Source organism: Leuciscus leuciscus, assembly GCF_965113295.1.
Source record: "Leuciscus leuciscus genome assembly, chromosome: 3".
Taxonomy (NCBI): domain Eukaryota; kingdom Metazoa; phylum Chordata; class Actinopteri; order Cypriniformes; family Leuciscidae; genus Leuciscus; species Leuciscus leuciscus.
In genome coordinates this window covers 65,970,717-65,995,738 of record NC_138727.1, presented here as the reverse complement: position 1 = coordinate 65,995,738, position 25,022 = coordinate 65,970,717, and the positions used below count along the sequence as shown (strand labels likewise).

The 25,022-nt window shown below is 38.8% G+C and overlaps 2 protein-coding genes and 1 pseudogene across 4 annotated transcripts in view; all 3 read right to left on the bottom strand.

Annotated features, from left to right (window-relative positions):
• gpr108 (G protein-coupled receptor 108) overlaps positions 1–3,604 on the bottom strand; it is a 16,857-nt gene extending 13,253 nt beyond the window's left edge. The window contains exons 1-2 of the mRNA XM_082165219.1: positions 3,368–3,604; positions 1,602–1,718 (exon numbers count right to left, since the gene is read on the bottom strand). Coding sequence (XP_082021345.1) covers positions 1,602–1,718; positions 3,368–3,460 — 210 coding nt within the window. The 5' untranslated portion in view covers positions 3,461–3,604. The remainder of the gene's footprint in view (positions 1–1,601; positions 1,719–3,367) is intronic.
• A 1,429-nt stretch (positions 3,605–5,033) lies between these two features.
• Positions 5,034–17,171, bottom strand: LOC309495559 (microfibril-associated glycoprotein 4-like; annotated as a pseudogene). Its single transcript, XR_014211776.1, has 5 exons — positions 17,166–17,171; positions 16,357–16,458; positions 8,076–8,172; positions 5,492–5,663; positions 5,034–5,412 (listed from the first exon to the last, which is right to left on the bottom strand). The product of XR_014211776.1 is annotated as a microfibril-associated glycoprotein 4-like (transcript).
• Positions 17,172–17,846: 675 nt separating this feature from the next.
• LOC309495454 (microfibril-associated glycoprotein 4-like) lies at positions 17,847–20,312 on the bottom strand. 2 transcript variants are annotated; one of them, XM_082165253.1, is made up of 7 exons: positions 20,008–20,312; positions 19,386–19,448; positions 19,193–19,257; positions 18,882–19,091; positions 18,706–18,802; positions 18,350–18,517; positions 17,847–18,218 (listed from the first exon to the last, which is right to left on the bottom strand). In XM_082165253.1, exons 3-7 carry the CDS (start codon positions 19,196–19,198, stop codon positions 17,962–17,964), a joined length of 738 nt encoding a protein of 245 aa, XP_082021379.1. In that variant the 5' UTR covers positions 19,199–19,257; positions 19,386–19,448; positions 20,008–20,312; the 3' UTR covers positions 17,847–17,961. The 2 variants fall into 2 exon arrangements, with proteins under 2 accessions (XP_082021379.1, XP_082021378.1); XM_082165252.1 differs by having other exon boundaries at positions 19,386–20,312.
• Positions 20,313–25,022: the final 4,710 nt, after the last annotated feature.

Below are 25,022 nucleotides of genomic sequence, written 5' to 3'. Positions count from 1 at the left end.
ACAGCAAAAACAAAAACATCCAAAAACAGCTTACACTCGATTTCCTCCACTGTCCTGTGTGTGTGGGTAGCAGGTGTGTGTCGCGTAGAAGATTAAGTAACGGCAGTTTCCTCCGGCATCGCTATGACGACCAGGTACTATTGTGGAGGTACTATCTGCAATGGAAAATGGAGCGAAAAGCGAGCCGAGCCGAGTCGAGGTGAGCTGGTACTGGTAATGGAAAAGCGCCATTTGAGTATCTGTACTTTTAAACTTGCTACTTAAACTTCACTTCATTTGAAAGACATCGTACTTTTTACTGGGGATGTGCACGAATATTCGAATTTTCGAATATTCGATCTGTAATTATTATTCGAAAAATAAAATACTATTCGAATTTTATCGAATTTATGAAGCCGTAAATACTTTGCGGGTCGTAAATGCAGTGAATCCCTGATAAATCCCAAGCACTAACTCGCAGTTATAATTAAATGCACTGGGTGGCACTGTGGCACATGTTTAACAAGTTGTTTGTATTTTATCATAATGTCGTCGTCTGCCTCGCGAAGTTTGGAATTACTAGTCGAAAATGAGGTTACTAAATGGAATTACTTTTGATCAAATTAATTAATTAATCTGGAATTATAATATCATCACCACAATGAGAAATCACATGAAATCCAAACAGCAGTCGACCGAGGAAAGACAGCTGTCTATCACTGCATCACGACTGCAGGTAAGCGCAGCTGTAGTGCGAGTGATCCGAGATGATAACTTATCTAATAGTAAAATGATTTTGAGGTATATTCTTCCTTTAAGTTTTCTTTGAGAGAGAGGTTTAAGAACAGAAAACGCAAGGTGCTGTTAGAAACTTAGAACTAGAACACCGTTATCTTTGTTTCTCTGAAACGTCTGTCAGCGCAGCGCGTTTTCTCACTCGAGCATAAATTGCTCGCGGCGTCCCTCCATGTGGATATTATTGTTTTTCTCAACATAAACGTGAAACAATATAAACACGATAATCATATGCTGACTCGAGTGTGTGAGTACGTTCTGTACGATAACTGGCGCAATCTGCTACTCTGCTTTATTAGGCGTTTTTTTCCGTTCGCGCTGCTTGAGCTTATATCCTTTTGTTCTTATATTTTTTTTGTTTACACATAGCGATAGGCCTACTGTTTAATGTTTTCAATTAAAAGAAAACTTTAACACATGTTGTAAGCTTGTTGTGTATATTGCCTAATCGTAAGCTTCTTCAGAAATGGTGCCAAAACGTAAAAAAAAAATTACCTTAAAAAATAACGTATTTTTCGTTAAACGTCATTTAAATAAACGAATATTCGAATATTCGAATTTTATGAGCCCGAATATTCGAATGCAATATTTTTGAAAAATGCCCATCCCTACTTTTTACTCCACTACATTTCTGTCAAGGTCCTTGAGTATAAAGTAGTCATGTTAGTCATGTTAGTCAGGGCATGATTTTCTTTTTTTTTTTCATCTCTTTTTGATACTCAAGAGTACTTCTGTACTTTTACTTGTAATGGAGTAACATTTGACCAGTAGTATCTGTACTTTCACTCAAGTAAAGAAGGTGATGACACACACAAACACACACTTACCGGAGCGCTGGAGCCGCTCTTCATCACCGGGAGGTTTAGAGACACCAGGTGCACGTCCAGAGTCCCGTTAGCGAAATACCCAAACGTGTTCAGGTGGACCACAAACCGCGTCTCATTCTGAGAGAGAGAGAGAGAGAGAGAGAGAGAGAGAGAGAGGGGGAGTGAGAGAGAGGGGGAGAGAGAGTGAGTGAGAGAGAGAGAGGGGAGAGAGAGTGAGTGAGTGAGAGAGAGAGAGAGAGTGAGTGAGAGAAAGAGAGGGGGAGAGAGTGAGTGAGTGAGAGAGAGAGAGAGAGGGAGAGAGAGAGGGAGAGAGAGAGACAGAGAGAGAGTGAGGGGGAGAGAGAGAGAGAGATTTGAGTTTAACAAGTCATGAGTGACATAATGTGTGTGTGATGCTTCCAGCTGCATAATTACTAGGGCTGGGCAAAAAAATCGATTTTTCGATTAATCGTTTTTAAAAAGGTGGTCGATTCAAAATCGATTCTCAAAGGCCACGAATCGATTTTTTTTCCATATTTTTTTCTGCAAACATTGAACGTAAGATTAACGTTAATCTAATTACTAGTCTTCTCCACTAGATGTCACCCTCTTATTTGCCTTGCGCGATGTTACCAAGGAGCGAGAGGCGAACCTGTCATTCATTCATTCATTCAGTGCTTAAAATGGCGGTTTCAGGTGCTTTGTCGACGTTGATGCCACCTTCACATAAAAAGTCAGAGGTATGGAAGCATTTTAGATTTCGCAAGCAAGACGACGACGATAGTGTTGTGGACAAGAACAAAGCTATTTGCGTGATTTGTAATGCAGAGGTGAAATGCTGTAGTAATACTACAAATCTGTTGTTCAGCAGAAGAAAAAAATTATTATACATGATGAATACATACATAAATGATGACATAATTTTTTATTTTTGGGTGAACTATCACCAATAAGCCAGTATTAGTTGTCCTACATTGTTCATAGGCTTGTAGCCTCAATGTTACAGCAAATTTTGTAAAATGTTATGATTATTTTATCTTAAAAATGAAATAACCTGATCCTGTTTGATCAAGGAATGCGACTGTTCTGACTTTTTTCAGCATACATTTTTCATCTTATATCAAAATTGTATTGTATTTATTTAACATAATTGTATGCATTTGAAAATTAGAGATGGGTTCTGTTTTAATGTACCCAAGTGTACCTAAAATAAAAGTGTTTAGTATACAGGTTTGTGGCTCTTAATTTCTTTTTATTAATTACCCACTTGAAAACTTATGTTCACTGTTCTTTTTTATAAATATAGTATTTGTATTAAATCTATATTCATTGAGTTGAATCGAGAATCGAGAATCGAAATCGAAAATCGAATCGAGAATCGAAATCGAATCGATTTGAGAGCTTGTGAATCGAAATCGAATCGATCTGGAACATCTGAATCGATACCCAGCCCTAATAATTACAAAAATAGACACAATAAATGTATGAATAATAAATCATAAATAAGTAAAATAAGACAAATCATCAGATATGTAAAACAAATGCTAAAATAAAAGAGATAAATGATCAAAACAAGCTAAATAAACTAGGTAAATCGTTAAATAAATGAATACATGTGTCGTTCTATGATAATACATCATTAGATGAGATGAAACCCCCGATATGTGACAGAAACTCAGGAAGGACGTGAATAACGCAGATTAGTGAGATGATTATGCATAAACAAGTGTGTGTGTGTGTGTGTGTGTGTGTGTGTGTGTGTGTGTGTGTGTGTGTGTGTGTGAGACCTTGAGTTTGAGCTGATGGATCCTCGCGCTGCTCTCCGACACCGTCAGGATCAACACCACCAGCACGCACGCGCCAACCGAGCGAGACATCATCACACACTACCTGTCAATCACTGCGCTGTCAACAATCAGTCTGTCCGTCGAAGGATTGACATTTACTCATCCGATCGCCAGTTTGTTTCCAAACTCTTTCCAGCTACACCTTCACTTCCGGGACGCGTGAGAGCATACACGTCATCACCAACCGCGGCCGCGCGCGTTCCTGCACTCTGGCGCCCTTTCTGGCGGGAGGACGCGCTTGTCAAGTTAGGTTTTTTTTTTTTTTATGCCACAAGAACAAGAGGTATTACATAATTCACAATATCATATTAACATTAGCTGGCAAAAAATAAATAAAAAAAAAAAAAAATTTTTTTTACATAAAATCCAGTGCTTTCAAAGCATTACATGTTTTCATTGCTTTTTTGTTTTTAGCTTGTTCCAAAAGATGTACATATAATGTAAAGTCATTTATAAAATGTGGAAAATTTGGTTTACCTTGAGCCCACTTCTTTTTATGTATATGGTATTTCCCTAATAAAATAAATAACTGTATAACATGTTGTTCTTTACATTCCAAATTGTCATTCTGAGTATAAAAAAGCACATCAAAAACACACACATTTCCATCTTACACTTCAGTTTTCTATTAATAAAGGTTTCTAAATCTTTCCAAAATAATCTTGAGTAAATACAGTGAAAAAACAGGTGCAAAATTGTTTCTTTTTCTAGTGCACAAAATTCACAAGTAAATGCAATATTACGCTTAAATCTTTCCAAAACATGTTTAGCAGGATATACATTCTGTGAAGTATTTTGTAGGACACTTCCTTCATTTTGTTATTGACACAAAACTTAATTGGCAATTTCCATGCTTTAACCCAAGAGATATCACCAAATAAAGAAGACCAAAAGAATCTTGCTGCAGAACTCATTGGGTCTGACGTCACGCCAGGCCTCGCTCGATAGGCTGCTGCAGTTGCCGCAGAGCAGCCAATAGGCGCGCGAGCTGTCTCGCCTATGTCTGCATTGCTGCCGCAACGCGTTTTGCATTATTACAAAATTAAGGATAATTTTTGGCTTCAATATCTCGCGGAAAAAGGATTTTCCCCGAGCGTAAGATATCTTACGCAGTACTCGTTCCCTCTTCTAGAGAGAACCGAGGTTACGTTAGTAACCGAGTACGTTTTTCTTTAGCTATATTCTCCACAGCTGACAGAAATAGAGAACAAGCACATATTTGTTGCTCCAAATTGGCATCCATGAAGAACCTTTGAATCTTTCCATTAGACAAAATGTTCTTCATAGTGGAAAAATGATTTAGATTTTAAAAATGTCCATCACATTAAGAAAAAATGGTTTCTTCAAGAACTCTTTGGGGAACCAAAAATGATTCTTCTATTGCATCGCTGTGAAAAAAAATCATTTTTGTTTTACGGACTGTAGGTTAAACTAACCACATGGTTTTGGGTATGACTTGTCTTGGTTATAGTGTTTGATAAAAAAAAAAAGGTTTAGTGTGTGTTGGGCTGGATTTAGAGAGGAAGATTTTCATTTTTTCATCTTCAGTCTGTTTATTTCAGTTTGCACCAGTTCCTCATTCAGTAAGGACATAAACTCACCAACATGCAAGTGCTGATTCATTTTAATAGTAAATGCAAAGAGCTGACCAAAATTTAAATAAAGACAACATTATTGGTTTACTGAGTTGCATGAGCAGATGTTTGCTTCTGTAAAACACTAGTGTTTCTAAGACACACGTTTGATCTTCATGCTCATGGATTTCATACTGACAGTGAAACTGTTCTTCCAGCTGGACCAAACAACACCAATGCTGAAATGGGTGTCGTCTTCTCCCCATAAATACACACCGTTGGGGTTCGCATTGAGACAAAATTTGTACCAAAATGCCCCGAGATACTCTTTAGCACAGTTATCTCCAAAGGTGTCTTGGTCTTTGTCAAAGGTGGAGAACTTCTGATCATTATGGGAAGATAAAGAGTCGCCTGCAGAGAAGAAGAGCATCATTGAGGACAATAACTCAATGGAAATGTGTTTTCATGAGGATGAATGAAAGTGTCCTACCTGCTCCTCCATCAGTGAACCCTGAAACATGCAGTTTATACCCGTCAGATTCAGGACCCACAGAGAAGGACGAGTACAGAGCAAAACCCTTCCTTCCTTCCAGTGAAGTCCTCCAGATCCACTCTCAACATGTACTTTCTGTTACGTGTCAGCTGGTACATGTTCTCCAGCCCTGTTCACACCCACCCCCCCCCACACACCCCCCCCCCCCCACACACACACACACACACACACACACACACACACACACACACACACACACGTGAGTGGACGTGTTCGACGCATGCGCACTACAACTGTTTTTGCCCGCCCAATCAGAACATGTACATGCACAATTCCACACAAAACAAATCCAGCTCAATTCATGATTTTATGATTTAGTGATTTTCCCGCAACTGGTCTTGAGGTGATTTGTAATGGACGAATGAAGTAATTTCTCCTCAAGTTCTTACAGGTGTGTGTCGCAGTCTCGCAGATATGTGTCTGTAGAAAGCAGATGATGAAATGCACAGTCTTTAATAACAACCTCAGGAAGAACCGTCAAATACAGACCTATCTCTCTCCTACCATTCATTGCGAAGACACTTGAAAGAGCTGTCTTCAACCAACTAACATCCTTCTTGTCTCTAAACAACCAGCTGGATGTCAACCAATCTGGCTTCAAGAAAGGACACTCAACTGAGACTGCATTACTGTCAGTCACAGAAGCCCTACGGATCGCAAAAGCTGCTTCCAAATCTTCAGTCCTCATTCTCCTGGATCTGTCTGCTGCCTTCGACACGGTGAATCATCAGATCCTTATGTCCACCCTCTCATCACTGGGCATCACAGGAACTTCACTCCACTGGTTTGAGTCCTATCTCACAGGTAGGTCCTTCAAGGTCGCATGGAGAGGTGAGGTATCCAGAGCACATCAGCTGACCACAGGGGTTCCCCAGGGTTCAGTTCTTGGTCCCCTCCTCTTCTCCATCTACACCACATCACTGGGACACATCATACAGGCACACGGTTTTTCCTACCACTGCTATGCTGATGACACGCAGCTCTTCCTCTCCTTTCAACCAGATGATCCCACAGTAGCTGCACGGGTCTCAAGCTGTCTGGCGGACATCTCCACATGGATGAAGGAACATCACCTGCAGCTCAACCTGGCAAAGACTGAGCTTCTCGTCCTCCCTGCCAATCCGTCTCTACAGCACGACTTCACCATCCAGCTAGAGTCATCATTAATCACCCCATCAAGATCGGTCAGAAATCTTGGAGTAACGTTTGATGACCAGCTGACCTTCACAGATCACATTTCAAAGACAGCTCGATCATGCAGGTTTGCACTGCACAACATCAGGAAAATCAGGCCTTTCCTAACTGAGCATGCAACACAACTCATCGTCCAGGCCCTGGTCATCTCTAGGCTTGACTACTGCAATGCTCTTCTGGCTGGACTTCCAGCATGTGCAACCAAAACCCTACAGATGATTCAGAATGCTGCAGCTCGTCTTATCTTCAACGAGCCCAAGAGGGCCCACGTCACTCCTCTGTTCATCTCTCTGCACTGGCTACCTCTCGCTGCTCGCATCAAGTTCAAGGCACTGACGCTTGCTTACAGAACTATCACAGGCTCAGCTCCCTCCTACTTTCACTCACTCCTACGAGTCTACATCCCTACCAGACACCTACGATCGGTCAACGAGCGACGTCTCGTGGTTCCATCACAGAAAGCCACAAAATCACTTTCCAGAACATTCTCATTCACAGTTCCATGCTGGTGGAACGCTCTCCCCACCCTCATCCGGAATGCAGAATCCCTGACAACATTCAAAAGACAGCTGAAAACCAATCTCTTCCGTGAGCACTTAACCTTATAGAAAAAAAAAAAAGAAAAAAAAAGAAAAAAAAGTTTTCCTTTCCCTTTGTAACATCACTTATCAGGCTTATGCTACTCTGAATAATACCTGAACTTCGTACTTTGAGCACTTCTTGCGTTGTTGTTGCTTTTGCCTCTTTATGATGACTCGCTGAATTTTGTCCTAATCTGTAAGTCGCTTTGGAGAAAGGCGTCTGCTAAATGACTAAATGTAAAAATGTAAATGTAAATACACGTTAAACACCAACAATAACCAACAAAGGGCTGAACAGAAAAGGGAGTATTAATACACAGTATATGAGGACACTAAACAGGAACAGCTGGACAAGGATTTAATAATTAGAAACCATAGTTAATAACAAGAACTATTACAGACATGACTAAACAGAACATGATTTAGACAGTGTATTTCATCATCACATATTTAATCCACAAAGTTTCACAACCAAAATTGGCCAAAACTTGATTAATTATCTATATATTTATCTATATGTATATGTGTAGAATAGATTTTCATTGTGACTTAATTGTCCTAAAGGTTTAAAGTTCTGAGGCCACCCAAAATTGCTTGTGAATTGTTACCCAGTCAATTTTGTACATGTTCAACCAAACACTGGACATCAGCATCAACACTTCTATCAGATTTTTTTTTTCTTGACACCAAATGCCAATCTTTTTAAATCCAACAAACCAAAACGGACACACACTGTGAGATCTTACCCAGCCAGTATTCGCCCTCGGTTGCCCCAAATCCTCTCTTGTACTGATTCCACGGCCGATAGAAATTCACACTGCTGTCCATTCTCCTCTGAAACACCTGTGATGGGTTTATATATGATTCATAATGTATGTTCTGATGTGTGTTTGATGATTTTGGGCCCTATCTTGGACCCAGAGCAATTGACTTTGTACACCAACGCATGTATCATTCCGTGTTTCAGGGCGTGTTTCAGATCAAACTGCTATTTTGCAGTTTCAGAAAACAATTCCGCCACAGACCAGGAAAAACCTAGTCTAAAGTCTGTGGTGCGTTCAGATGCTATTTTAAGGGCGCATGCTTGGCCATAATGTAGCGTGTGTACAACGCGCATACACTTTACTTTTCTCACACAGACGCAGCAGTTCTCATTTTTGCAAACCATACATAATTACAAGGAAAAATATTCCACACGAGGGAAATCATTGTTGTGTCCATGAAGATGTGAAAAAATAGGCATAAATCTAGCTTACACATTTACCCAAATTAATATACGCCTGTTTAACCGAAGCTAATTTGGGTGTGTTTCTCCATCCCCAATGTCACTTCTCTGTGTTTTACGGCCCTGACGAGAACGTCGGTCTCCTCGGCTGTGAACCGCTCCTGGCGTGAGTCTGGCAAATCCGCCGTTATAATAGCAATCCGCCATGGAACAAGCGCGCCTGCTCTTAAAGGGAATGTGAGATGACGCTCTGATTGGTTTATTTCACGTCACGGCCAAACCACACCTATGAGTAATGAAGCTATTTAAAACCAACCCTTACGAAAAAGAAGTATACTTCAAGTTCATTTTATGAAGTATACTTAAAGGTCCCATGACATGAAATTTTCACTTTCTGAGGTTTTTTAACATTAATATGAGTTCCCCTAGCCTGTATATGGTCCCCACGTTTCTAGAAATTTGAATCGGTGTAAATCGAGCTTTTGCTATCTTTCTCTGCCTTTGAGAAAATGGAGGCTCATAAGCGCTGATCTTGAATCTCCTCCTTATGACGTTATAAGGAGAAATGTTACCTCCCCTTTCTCTGCTTTGCCCGCCCAGAGAATATTTCCCGCCCATGAGAAAATGAGCTAGGAAGTAGAACGCGCGTGCGCGATTTTAGTTTGTCCACGAGAGATATCATGGTTTTTGAGCGAGCGAAGCATAATAATGCAAGCGCGTTCATAATGTAAGAGACGCCGGCGCGACCACAACATTGCCCAACATCAAATGGCAAACGTAATGCAAGCGGAACGAAACTGCTTGTTATTGTGTGGTTGAAGGACCGTTTATCAGGTTTGGACCAATGCAGCGCGAGCCGATCGTGATCATGCGACACTGTTACTACACAGCGCTAATAAGAGATCCAGTAAAGAAAGCATTTGAATTCGCCACTGAAGTAATAACATCGCTGCGAGATCTAGTGAGAAACATTCACATTTCTCCGTTATTAACGGATCAAACAGCGCTGACGTGGAAACCAGGAAGAAACATTGTGCCATGAATGAACTATCCAGTGTCCACAGATCTGCAACATTCACGATGTATGTGCTCTAGTAACACTAACTGCAGACATGGAAGTCTGGCAGGAATAGTGGGCTATAATGTCTTCAAGTAACATTACGTCGGTTTTATTTTGACATTATGAATACAATTGCTGTCCTCAAATGTTAATCTGAACTAAAATAAACCTGTTTATAACTACTACAATATTACATTTCATTTTTTCCAAGGAGCTGTTTTGTTTTATATGCTCCTAAGAAGTCTTCTTTACATTACAGTCTTCTCTAAACTAGAAATGAACGACTGCGTGTCTTCGTGCCATTGCAATATATCCAACGTAAACATGCATGGCAAGGCCACACCCACCCTCCACCTTGCGCCGCCTTTCTCCTCCTCATTAGCATTTAAAGCTACAGACACCGAAACGGCCCGTCTGAAGGAAGCTCATTCTGAGACTGGCTTGTAGTGGCTATAATTCTGCACCAAGGCTGAATTTTTAAAAAGAGATTTCAGATACAGTACTAGGGACCACTTAGGCCTATATTAAAGCCTACAAAAAGTAGCATGTCATGGGACCTTTAAGTAATGTTCAAGTATATTTTTAAGTATACATCATGCAGTAAGTATACTAATGTCAATGTGTACTTGTAGTAAACTTGTGTAAGTGTACTATTTTAATACCGCTTGGGACTAAATTGGCCCACTTTTAGTATATAAAAGTATATGTTTAAGTGTACTATAAGTGTAACAGTAGTAAACTTTAAGTGCACAACTAGTTCATAATTAAGTTTCTCATTTGCACTGCAAGTGAAATTATGGGTATACTAGTAGTTTACTATTTTAATACTTGTAGCACATTTTTAGTTTATGTAAGTACACTTTGAAGTATACTTTCATTAAACTACTAGTTTAGTAGTTTTATACTACAAGTTTTCTTTTAGTGAACTTAACATTATACTTGTAGTTTACTATTTATATATTATTTTTGCTCTTTTAGTGTACTCTCAGTAAACTACTAGTTTAGTAGTTTTATACTGCAAGTTTTCTTTAAGTGAACTTAACTTTATACTTATAGTTTACTATTTATATATTATTTTTGCACTTACAGTAGGCCTAGTCTATACCACTATGTTCAAATTTTCTTTTTTTTTAATACTTGAAAAATACCTTTAACTGTACTTCATGCATCCTTTATATCAACATTTGAATGTCGGTAAGTTTCATAAAGAAAGGCAACATTTTAAACAAAAATGTTGAGAAAATCTAATTTTTGTCAAAGACAAATTCATCCTTGATCAGATTGAGAACGATGATCAAAACAGATGGAGTCGATCGAGTCCAACACCCCCAAAGCTTCACAGTCGTTTTCTCTTCATGGGTTATGCTTCATTTCATTTGGTAATATTAAGCAGTTTTGATTTACAAGCTGTTTAATGTTTGATGATCACGTTATTTTACATTTGAGTGAGCAATCTTCTATGGCCCTGTCCCAAATGGCACACTCCGGACTTGTGGACTTCCTCAGAGTCCACACTTTGGTGACGTCATGTAGTGCAGACCTATAGGGCCCTTGGCGCGAGTCCACGAGGGCGCATTGAGAGGTATTTTTGGGACAGACTCGATCGGCATGCCGGAAATAACGGTCTGGTTGTTGTTGGACAGGAGAAATCACATTTTTGCGCTCGGACGTCTTATCTGCATGTCAACTACACAGCCTAATTTTACAGTTCTATATTTTGATATTGTGCATATCACCTGGGCATTAGACAATAGATACATCATGCTTATTTAAATGATGTATACAGTTGAACATAAAAATACATAATGTTCCATTTGAACTAAGATTACAATTTTAAAACATAATTTAAACATAATTTTTTCAATTTACAGGTTTCAATATTCATACTATGTTTACATATGACTCAGTGAAGCCCTGACATTCGGTTCTATTTATTTAATGAATCATAATGCGATCATATTATTAAACGCGCTATTATTATGTTTGAGACATCAACCACTGCTCGATGACCATAATGTTTGTATAAACTGTAGGTTACAACTGGTAAAATGTACATTTAGGTCATAAAAACAGTAATATTTTCTTCTCAGCCATGTCAACAATTATCCGTGAGTGAAATCTCCTCCCATCTGTTGTCTGATTGGCCTTTCGCAAGGATTCCTGGGTAGTTAAAGTGCGTGGAGCCTGCTTCTATGCGGGCTTCGTGGAAGACCGCTTCAAGGGTACAAAGGGGGCGCTGCTGAGCACACTTCAGAGCGGTAAAATGCTGAATGGGACGGCCTACGGACTCGTAGACTCAGCGAGCACGCGCAATTCAAGTCCACGAGACCGAAAGTCCACATGAAGTGCGCCATTTGGGACAGGGCCTATCACTTGTTTCAGTTTCTTCTTCTCCTGTGTTTTGATCCGGAGATTCTGTACTAGAAGATGTGTCATAGCGCCCCCTACCGTATACCAGTGAAAACATGGATAGCTGGAAAATTCAGTCAATGGCGGGGAAAGAGTAAAGTAGAATTAAAGTAAATTCCTATGTACGCTATCAGTGGACTAGCCTAAACAAAAATTCAGATACACAGAATTAGAAACATATCTGTTTTATATCAATATTTTAATCAATATTTTCAAACAATGTAAGTTTCATAAGACTGTATATGAAAAACTATGTAAAAAAAAGTATATTTAATAGGCTACTCAAAAGAGTTAACACAACTACAAGCCAAGTATACTTTGAATACTTAATTATACTTTTAAGTATATCTCGATCAAAAAATGTTGTACAAGTAGAGGCCAAATATACTTGGACTTTTCTCTCAGTATAAGTCAAGTACACTTAAGTGTAATTTAATTATATTTCTGAGAAGTACATAAAGTATATTTTTAAGAATTATATAAAATGTAGACTGAAAGTATGCTTTCTTATTTTTTGTTGAAAAGAAGTATACTAATAGAAAACTTGAATAAACTTTAAATTATTATTATCACTGTGTACAAGATCAGGTTCAGTTCCATGCTCATTTTATTTACTCTATAAGCTATTCCACCCGAAAGTTTGTTACTATATAAACATGAACATGTTAGTTTATAAGACAGTGTGTAATATGTTTTTATAAAAGTATTTAATAAGCTACTCAATCAAAATAGAAAACACAAGTACAAGCCAAGAATATGTAAGGGATAATCCACAGCTAGCCATGCATTAAAGGATTTTAATGCACGACGTAGAGGCGAAGAACCGCCCGACGCGAAGCGGAGGGTGGTTGCCTCTACGAAGTTAAAAACAAGTTAAAGCTGTAACTGATGTTCACAGTGTAATTTTTTAACAGACGTGTAAAAATGACGGTTATTTTCTTAAGTTACGGCTCGTTAGTTCTAGCACTCCGTCCACTTTAAATAAAGTAGAGCCATCGGATTGCTTTTATTTGAATGAATCATCACATTTATTTCATTATTATACTACAGGGCCGTTGAATGCTTGAATCTGATTGGTTGACGAACGTTCTAAGGTGTGCATTATTTTCAGGGAAACGCAGGGCTAAAGTAGTTCCAGGCAGGTCTCGACCGCATTACAGTTCCATATCACTTCGCGTAGTCAACTGTAATAACGGAAAATAGGATACAATTCATAACAAGAAAAAGCATTTCGCCCCATGCGCTTGATCTGCAATTTTCAATGTCTAGCTTCACAATCAATAGAAACATGCAGTTTAATTTGAATAAATAAACTATAAAGTCCTATCTATAATCAATAGAAAATTAACCCGAATATAGGCTAAATAAATGGATAGTCCTGCAGCACGGATTTTTATTGCAGATAATTTAACAAATAAATAATTATTGATAGGCCTACTTGTTAAAAGGGCTTTGGGTTTCATTTATTTTGCTAGTCTACTGTCATCTGTCAATAATAGAAAAAAAAAAAGAATTAACGAATTAATTAAAACGAATTGAATTAATGAATAAATAATAATATTGACGCACATGCTTTTCTGTCTCATTATTGCAACATCTCTCTCTAATAACTGCATTAATAACTGCATAAAGCCGAGAACACACTTTAAGGCCGGTTATGAATGTAATTTGATACTTATAACTGATCATGCCCAAACGCGTGTTCAGCGCGTTCAGTCTGTGTTCAAAGTCGGTGTTTAAAATCTGCTGCAGTCGATGAAACAGTCAGAGAATGTGTCAGCTAGTCGTGTGTCCCCAGCATTAGTCTGCTATCATGCCGCTCAAACCCTCCGTTATTAACTCTACCTAACCCTAACCCTAACTCAGCATTAGTCTGCTATCAGCGGCTCAAACCTCCGTTACTAACTCTGAAATGACGTTTTGGAATTAGCAACGGAGGCATGGGATTAGATGCGTAAGAAATTAGTCCTACATATAAGAGCGTTTTAATGACAAAAACTTTACAAACGTCTTGAAATACATAATCTGAACAATGTTTCGAGGTGTGGTAACTGTAGTATAAGCGGAATAATTGACTTCAGGCCGTTGAATTATTAGAAAAATAATGCACACCCGAGGTGTAACGGCCACTCCGCTTCGCGTCGTGACCGCATTACCACCTCGGGTGTGCATTATTTTTCTAATAATTCAACGGCCTGTCGTCAATTATTCCTTACTTAAAAGAGAGAGACGGAGAACTGAAAGAGAAGGAACAGAGAGAGAGAGAGAGAGAGAGAGAGAGAGAGAGATGCGTGCGCGAGTTAACGTTACCTGTGTGCGTCTCTTTAAAGTCTAGCAGCTACAGTCCCCTCTTGCTTAAGCATATAGCTAACTTAATGATTCTTTAATGGATTTATTAAAATTATTTATGAATGACAGGCAACACTGACAGTGACAAGGCAATCTTTATTTGAACTAATGTCATTTATTTATTGTTAATTCTTTGTGCCGCTTTTTGTCAACAAGTCTTCTTTTTCATCTTGTGCCTGGGCCCATTTCTCAAAATTGCCATATTCACCATACAAATTAAACGATATGCAAAAATCATCCATTTAGCCTACCTAAATAAACGTTTTCATATGAGTCTCTCACTCTGCTTGCAAGTGTAACTGTGTTACTATGGTTACCAATGTTTATAGTAGCGGATTCATTTTGAACTGTAATCAAACTGACTGGAACTACCTGTGCATTAAAGGGTTTTACCAGAGCCATAGAGAGAGAGAGTTGCGACACTCCCATAGACCTCCGTTGTAAATAATGGCGGCGCTTTTAACCGCCTACTTCCGGGATATGAAGATCGGAATAGTTCCAAACACTGTCATTTGGGCGTTGGACACCATTCACTTACATTGCTGCGCGTCGAGTTGTTCCAGAGTTAAGTTGCCGAAATATCGACCTCTTTTGAATTGTCAACTGTCTATATTGTATCAGAGGCCCTTTGCGATGCTTATACTGGTCTTCATTTGTATATGCACAGCGTAATTATTTATATTTTATGTTGGTTGTTTCAACCAATTTTCAAGCACTGCCTGCTAGCTAACGTTAGTTAGCTAGCGCGACTTCGTCAGCTAAGAGTTCGGTAATGAATCGCTACCACCTTTATAGCAACTTTTATTTAATTAAATTTTTTGGGATATACTAACTTTTCATTATGTTATTATTGTCTTGAGTGAAGCGGCTTGTGAGAACAATGCTGGACCTTTAGGATTGTTATGGCCATCACCAGTCCTGTCTGTTTCATGGATCACCTGCCCCCGGTTTTTGGTTTTCTTGTTCACACACACAAGCACACATTTTTGTTGTCTGTCATTGTTTAATAAAAAATATTTTATTTGAAAACCTTCATTTGTATCAGCCATGCTTAAATTCGTTTTTAATCTGTTATAGTTTTGATAATGTGTATGGCCTTAATCTTAAAATAATATTCTTAGTCTTAACATGATGATGTTTCACGTTGTGGTCCTGGGGGTGGCCACTTTCATCAGAAGAAGTGAGCTAGCTTCTAAGCGAATTCTGAACGGACCGCCACGGCAGACCTCTTTGCGTGATCATGAAGGTAGGCTAATGGCTGAATCAAAATTTATAAGCAAAATCACGGGAATCAATAGCCTAATACAGCCCAGTTGTGCTCAAATAAATATCATGAGACGTCCATCATCAGATGAATGATATGGAAAAGTTAAGTTAGAGCCGCTAAAGCCAGTGCTACTACCCATGCGAACATGAACACTAAGCTTTTCCCTCCAAAAATATAGCTTAAAACTTATCTCCAAATGCAAAACTGACATTAACAAAATGCAATAATGCAATAACAGCTGAAAAAGTACTTGGGTGTGTGTTTTATTTTATATTTACCGTTCAATAATGCAATCGCTGCTGTCTGTCCCATAGAAGAACATGACAGCCAGCGTACGTTTTGGAACTATTGGGGCTTACATGAACCACGTGACAGCCATAGCGGCGACATCAAAGAGTGTCGCAACTCTCTCTCTCTATGGCTCTGGGTTTTACTGCACACCTTCCAGCCAATCAGAATCGAGTATTTAAACAGCCCATGGTATAAACTTAGAATACTTAATTATACTTTTAAGTATATCTCGATCAACAAGTAGAGGCCAAATATAGTAGTCTGAAGGTATACTTTCTTATTTTTAGTTTAAAAGAAGTATACTAATAGCACACTTGAATAAACCCATTTTAGATTTGCGAGATCCGCCCACAAAGTTACTTGCGTTTTGCGTTTGATACTTGCGTTTCAGATTGTTAAAACAGGCCCCTAAAGTCACATTCATACCGTCCATCCTCCGTTGTCTTCATCTTTCCCATCTGAGACCATGTGACAGTAAACCCAGACAGGAACGTCTCCTGCTGGATAGATGGAGTAAATCCCAGATGTTCAGATCACTGAGTCTTGTGTTCAATCGTTGAGTCCTTTATTTAGACCAGTTTTCTCAACCCAACCTTTATCAGTATCAAACCATCTTTTAAACTCTATTGGAATCATTCTTCTATTGTGCAATGATGTTGAAATATCAATCGTTGATGCAAGAAAATCATCAGTTGGTCCTTTTGACTGTTTTGCAATATTCTTTAAATAATCTGTTTAACAATGAGACTGATGTTTTAATGTTTTCTTGATCACCAGTTAAATTGAACTGTATTGTGGGAGAAAGGGTTGCAGGAGAAGACTGTGTATGTTTTCCTCACGGATCATTGTGCAGGAAATTTTACATCAAAATATAATTAATTTACCTCATAGTCTGCGTAACGAGCAAACATATTTGTGCTTTCATGAGAAGAATTAGGCTAAAATAAGCATACTGTATACACTCTTAAAAATAAAAGTACTTTATTGGCATTGATGGTTCCACGAAGAACCTTTAACATCCATGGAATATTTCCATCCCGTTAAAGCTTTTTATTTCTTTTTTTTTTTGCACTGAAAGAATCTTTCTTTGGGGAACCATATCATATCATATCAAGCCGCGACAAACACCATCATCTGGAGAGACACGACTGATCAAGATCCTCATTTATAATGATCACATCACACTGAAATTATAATAAAAGTAATACAGTCGCTGTAAATGCGGATGAACTTACCGCCATCGTCTCAATCTATTCTCAGCTGATCACTGCAGATTATAATCAATGTTTTATTTATAAATTTTATTTTAAATGTGCTTTATAAATAAAAGAACTACAACTAGATTTATTAAACTGTTATTTGCCTTTATTTTGACAGGATAGTGGAGAAGCAGCAGAAAGTGCAGCATTAAAGCAACTCTGACATGAGTTTAATCTGAGTTCAATGATCATGAAACATCTATAAATCGTTGAGTCACTCGCATCTTCAACTGACCTTTTATCAGTAAGAGCATCTGTCATTTCAGTCACTCTTGCACTGCACAATGTTGAAATACTAACTGGTGATAAGTTACATGGTTAGCAGAATACTCATAAACTATAAAAATAAGTAAGTTCTTTTGTAAATATCACAATAATAAATATCTGTGCGACACACCAAAACAAATGCCTAAAAATCCAACAATTCGATTAGTCTAAAATGTACATCTATTGCATTTTTTCATGAAGATTTTCAATGGAGAAATTATACCCATCAGTTTTAATAATTAAAATTATTACTTATTTCACATGGCCATAACAAACTACATTGACACATAAAGAGTTTTTATTTTTAAGTTTATTGTTGGTTAATTTCAACCGTAACTTTAAATTGACCCAAAACAAAAAAGAAAATAACGGATGAGATCACACAGAATATCAGCCATACATATTCTTTTATGATTTACTAAGTTACACAGTTAACAGAGGAAAGGAAACCCTTGAACCTTAATTTCTTTCTTTCTGAGAAATACTGAAATGTTTTTTCGAAGGTCTAAGACACACGTTTGATCTTCATGCTGATGGATTTCATACCGTCATCGTAATTCTTATTCCAGGTGTACCAATAATTTCCAATGGTGTTATCTTTGGCAACTTCCCCCCATAAATACACACCGTTGGGGTTTGCATAGTAACAGGCATTGTACCAAAATCCCCCGAAACACAGTTTGGCACAGTTTTTGTCATGGGTGTCTTGGTCTTTGTCAAAGGTGGAGAACTTCTGTCCATTATTGTAGGTCAGAGAGTCGCCTGCAGAGAGGAGGAACATGATTTAAGATATTATCATCATATGTAGATGAATAATATTTCAGTGAAATTACAAAACATTTGATAGCGCATGAACAAGTGCACTCGAGTGTTAAAGTATGAAAGTGTCCTACCTGCTCCTCCATCAGTGAATCCTGAAACTTGCAGTTTATACCCATCAGATTCAGGACCCACAGAGAAGGACGAGTACAGAGCAAAACCCTTCCTTTCAGTGAAGTCCTCCAGATCCACTCTCAGCATGTACTTTCTGTTACGTGTCAGCTGGTACATGTTCTCCAGCCCTGTTCACACACACACACACACACACACACACACACACACACACACACACACACACACACACACACACACACACACACACACACACACGAAGAACATGTTCAACCAAACACTGGACATGAATATCAACACTTCTATCAAAACCATTTCTTGACACCAAATACCAATGTTTAAAGCTGTGAGATCTTACCCAGCCAGTATTCGCCCTCGGTTGCCCCGAATCCTCTCTTGTACTGATTCCACGGCCGATAGAAATTAATACTGCCATCCATTCTCCTCTGAATCACCTGTGATGGGTTTATATAGAATATATGATCATAATGTATGTTCTGATGTGTGTTTGATGATCTAAAGTCACATTCGTACCGTCCATCCTCCGTTGTCTTCATCTTTCCCATCTGAGATCATGTGACAGTAAACCCAGAGAGGAACGTCTCCTGCTGGATAGATGGTGTAAATCCCACTGTCTGATTCTCCTGCTTTATAGACATCAGAACAGTCGGCCGGCATGAAAACATCAGCAACACAAACAGATGCCGTGAAAACAGAGAGCAGAGCCGCGACACACACCGTCATCTGGAGAGACACGACTGATCAAGATCCTCATTTATAATGATCAATTCACACTGAAATTATAATAAAAGTAATACAGTCGCTGTAAATGCGGATGAACTTACCGCCATCGTCTCAATCTATTCTCAGCTGATCACTGCAGATTATAATCAATGTTTTATTTATAAATCTGGAAGAAATCAAAGCAAAAAAATCATCAGATTATTGTTGTTTGTGGTCATTTTTCTGAATTTCACTGTTGTAGAAATGTCTTAATATTCTGTGAGGTAAAAGATGAAGAATGAAACATTAACTCACCGTTTGTGTTGTGCCTGGTGTTGTTCAGTCATTCTATATATCTGTTAGATTCTTACGCCCCTCCTTTGTGTTACAGAAGAAATGTATATTGCAAAAGCCTTGACTCTTGGCACATAGCGTGTGTTAATGAAAGCTGCCTGTTTCTTTTTATCATTTAAAAGAAATGTTTTTAATACTGTCTGTCACTCATTACTCCTGTCTAGATTAGAATCTTTAGGATTAAAAGGTTCAGTCTTGAATTGGTTTAAATCGTATTTAACTGAGAGATATTTTCTGTCAGGATTGGTAATGTTATCTCCTCTGCTGCTCCTCTTGTATCTGGACTCCCCCAGGGCTCTATATTGGGACCTTTGCTGTTCTCTCTCTACATGCTTCCTTTAGGATCGATTCTGAAAAGGCATGGTGTATCCTTTAATTTTTATGCGGATGACGCCCAGATCTATCTGCCTTTTAAAAAGAAATGACCCTTCTGCATTTCAATCTTTATTTGCATGTCTTGATGAGGTGAAGCTTTGGCTGGCTAGTAACTTTTTAACCCTAAATGACTCAAAGACTGAGCTTATAGTGTTTGGCCCATCTGACAATTTTAAGTTTAATAACTCTATTTTAGAAAGTCTGTTACCTTTTAATTCAGGGTCTGTACAGAACCTTGGTGTCCTTCTTGACAGTCGGCTAACTCTAGATAAACATATATCCTCTGTTGTTGCCTCTAGCTTCATCAAGCTCCGTCTCCTTTCTAAAATGAAACATTTTCTGCCTGGAAAGTCCCTTGAGATAGCAATACATGCTTTAATTACATGTCGATTGGACTATTGCAATTCTTTGTACTGTGGCATCTCAAGGTCCCAGGTTACCCGGCTCCAATTGGTTCAAAATGCTGCAGCCAAATTTCTTAAGAATGGTCGTATGAATGATCACACCACTCCTATCTTACAAGCTCTTCACTGGCTTCTGGTTCATAGTGGGATTGATTTTAAAACTCTCCTATTTGTGTACAAATGTCTACACAACAGTCTTACGGTCGGGGAACCAAAATGTACTCATGGTTCCTTGTACAAGGCTGAAACGTAGAGGAGATAGAATCTTTTTGGTGGTGGGACCTAGGTTGTGGAACAGCACAACTCAGGGCTGCTCCCTCCCTATCACTTCTTAAATCTCTCTTGAAAACCCATTTGTTTTCTTTAGCTTTTAAATGATGTTGATGGTCTTATTTATTATGTGTTACTTAGTTTTCTGTAGTGTTTATTTGACTTGTACAGGACTTTAGTCAGTCCTCAGACTGTTTTTAAATGTGCTTTATAAATAAAAGAACTAGAACTAGATTTATTAAATAGCTTTTTGCCTTTATTTTGACAGGATAGTGGAGAAGCAGCAGAAAGTGCAGCATTAACGCAACTCTGACATGAGTTTAATCTGAGTTCAATGATCATGAAACATCTATAAATCGTTGAGTCACTCGCATCTTCAACTGACCTTTTATCAGTAAGAGCATCTGTCATTTCAGTCACTCTTGCACTGCACAATGTTGAAATACTAACTGGTGATAAGTTACATGCACTCTCAGAAAAAAAGGTACACGGTGGTACAAATAATGTTCCTCAAAGAACAGTTTTGTACCTTTTCAATAATAGTACCTTTAATGGTACAGGAAAGACCACTGAAGATACTGTTTTGTACCTGTTAAGGTACAATTGAAATTAAGGTACATAATTGTTCTCACATCAAGGGTACAGTTATGGGCCAAATTGCTGTTTCATTCATGATTGGTTGCTGTGTTGAGTATTTAGCATAGCAACAAGACACTGATTGGTCGAAATCGCTTCAGCCACGAAATTTTCCTAACTGACAGCGGGAAGCAGGCTAACGTTACACAACTGCAGCGCGGTCGAGACTCGAGAGTTTATTTTATCAAATTTGAAGACGAAATTTAAAGGTGAGTTCTGATCATTTATGTATATACTGTATTTAGTTCACAATTCTAAAATATAAATGTTTCAGCCACTTAACGTTAATTTAGCGAGTTAAATTAGCTTTGCTCCAAATGCTTTTTAGCCATTTGACTTGTATAACGTTACACTTTTTATTTTTTTTAATGCAATTATTGAATAGTATTAAGTCATCACGTGTACAATATATGGCGTTTGTTCTCCATTATCCACTATAACTGTTAAATGTTAACTTTGCTATTAGGCAACATGAAACTGATTGCCCAAGGTTGCTGCAGCCGTTACTGCATTTTCAAATAGACCGGAGAGCGGGAACTTCGGGAAGCAGACGAGCACGAGCACCACTGTTGATTTAAAAATCTGGCTTTCCCCTGTTGTTTAATTTCATGGAAACAGACACCAGTGATTTTGCCAAGAGATATCTTATTTATTTGGGTTATAAAACATAGGAGGAAGAGACAATGGACCAAGCGAAGGTCTAATTCAGCTTCTCAGTCATCTTCTCTACATTTCCATCTCTTCCTGATTTTCGGACAAACAGGGCTTGGTTTTTATATCCCTGACCAAGGAAAAATGCCTTATGCTATGCATATACATTTCAGTCCAGCAGCAGCACACACTCAAGTCCAAAGTCTCCCAAAGTCTCTCCCACATATTCACAAAATACAATGAGTACAAATAATTATGAATGTATATAAAAAGTATAAAAGAGATACATAATACTACTAATTATGAATATTAATAAAAAGTAATAATAATACTAAAAACAACAGTAAATGATGAAATTTGAGTCTTCAGTCCCTCCACTGGAACTACGGCCGTCAGTTCCACCATCATTCCCAGGTGGCCAACCTATAGAAGTGATAGTGAGGAGGAAAAGCAGACCAAGAAATAGATATAAAGAATAGAAGACTAGAAACAGAAATGAAAACAAAACAAAAAGTAAAGAACAAAGAACCCCAACCCATGTTATGTCCCCGCATACTATGTATCATTTAACATCTATGTGTAAGCATTTAAAAATAAACCCCAATCATCTAAGGAAAGAAAAAGTAATAAGTCTTCTGCCAGTGCCTTGACTCGTTAATTACTTAACTCCTCAAGTTCCTGGCCAAAACAACAAACTAAAATAAACGTTGATGTTAAAGGATCCTATCCCTTGGGGTAGAAAATCAGTAGGCGGGTGTTCATTGTTTGTGAGGTTGTGTTTTGTAAGTAGTGTAGAATGTGTAAAATCTTCTATCTCACACCGTATGTTCCATTCTTGGTTTTATCAATATGTCTCGTATTGAGAATAACTTACAACCATCTCTAATCAATGTCAATGAACTTGATTCCTGAAATGGAAGCAGAGAAATAATTAAACATCACTTCTTTATTCCCAATCTTTAAAGCTAATGGATGAACAGTGCTCAATATCAGGCCATAAGCCGTCATTATCATTTTGTTCATTCACTAAGCAAGGTTTAACTTGTGACCAATGATACCATCTATCTGTTCCTACACCCTTCCCTTTAAGGCAAACACTTGTATCGGTTGTTAAGAGTATCTCATATGGTCCCTCCCATCTAGGCTCTAAACCTTTCCTAGCAATGCGTTTGACCATAACAAAACTGCCTAACTCAGGAATGTGTGGAATATCAGTAGTGGTATGTTTTTCATCCCATTGCTGTTGAGCTTCTCGCACTTTCTTATTATTGTCTTTGGTAGCTTTGTCCAGCATTGTTAGATAGCGTCGTAACTTCTCTTGGAACAAAGTAGAATCTCCTCCCGTTCCCGCAGGTGGCGGAGCATCAGGAGGTAGGACCATTGCTCTTCCAGTCATCAGTTCAAAAGGAGTTAGTCCTGTTACTCTGTTTGGAGTTGCTCTCAAGTTCCACAGAATAGCAGGTAATAACTTATGCCAACCTTGGCCAGTTTGCAGAATGGCTTTGGTAAGAGCGGTTTTCAACTATCTGTTCATTCGTTCTACCATGCCTGAGCTTTCCGGATGGTACGGAATGTGAAACTTCTGTTTGATCCCCATCAATTTCATTGCTTCCTTCATCAGTTTTCCAGTGAAGTGAGTTCCATTGTCAGAATCAATTTCATATGGAAGACCCCAGCGAGGAAAAACTTCTTCCACCATTACTCGTGCTGCCGCTTCAGCTGTGCAAGTTCTCGTAGGGAATGCTTCCACCCACCTAGTAAATCTGTCCATGATTACTAGAATGTATTGGTACCCTCCACTGGGTGATAAAGGTCCTGTGAAATCGATTTGGAGGTGTGTCCATGGACCTGTTGGTCTGGGTGCATGTGACATTCGCACCTTTACAGATTTTCCCACATTTGCTTTCATGCAAATTAAGCATCTTCTACAGTAATCATCAATGTCTCTCATCATTCGTGGCCACCACCACGTCTCGCTGATTTGAGCTTTCATTGCTTTTGCTCCAGCATGCACTTTTCCATGATACAGCTGGATTAGTTCTCTTCTTGTTCCAATCGGCATCACCACTTGTCCGGTTGGAATTCTCCAGATGCCTTGATCATCCTCTTTCGCTCCTGCTTTTATCCATTGTTCTTTCTCTTCATCTGTCTCTGTTTGATATGACAGAAGATGATGCTCAGGATTATCTTTGCTTTTTTCCTGTACCATGGTAACAGGAGTAAGAGGTAGTAAAGCTGCTTCTCTAGCTGCTGCATCTGCTGCCGCGTTTCCTTGACTTTCTTTGGACTTGTCTGATTGATGTGATTTTACTTTGATCACGGCTGCTTCTCTTGGTAAGTGACATGCTGCAATCAAGCGACGAATTATGGAAGCGTGTTGTATTTCGCTCCCGCTACTAGTGATAAGTCCACGTCTTTTCCACAGAGCAAGATAGTCATGGACCACGCCAAAAGCATAACGACTATCTGTGTAGATGTTGACTCGATCTCCTTCTGATAGTTCAAAAGCTTCCGTAAGTGCCGTGAGCTCAGCTACTTGTGCTGAAAATTGCCCTGGAAGAGCTCCTTTCTTCACAATAGTTCCATCAGCTTCCACTACAGCCCATCCAGTATGTCGTTTTCCATCAACGTAATAACTGGATCCATCAACCCATAACTCCTTATCTGGATTTTCAAGAGGGATTGGATTAACAGGACCATGGCTTTCCTCTTCTACTTGTTTTTCACACTCATGTGGTGTTCCCTCATGTGGTTCTAGCATCATTGTTGCAGGGTTAAGGGATGTGTCTCTGATTATTTCCACTCTCAAATCCTTGTTCAACAAAGTTGCTTCCCATTTTGCTCTTCTTGCGTCAGTTATGGTCTTGATGTTTGTGTTGTTCAACAACGTCACTATACTGTGTGGAGTGTGAAGTATGATAGTTTGTGCTCCTATCAAATTTTCCACAGCATCCACTGCCCATGTGGCACCATCGAGAGCTTGTATACATCGTGGTTGACCAATCATTGTGACAGGAATCTTTGTGGAAAAGTATCCAACTGGTCTGTATCGATCACCTGGTTTTTGATACAGTACTGCTGAGTAGGTCTCATTTCCCACCCTGGTCCACAAATGGAATGGCAATCGTCCATCGGGAAGTCCCAAGGCTGGGGCTGATGTCAGTTTCTCTTTCATAGATATAAATGCTTCCTCAGCTTCTGGTGTCCAGGTTATCTGCTCCACTCCAGGCTTTCCTCCCTTGTACAAGTCGATGAGAGGACT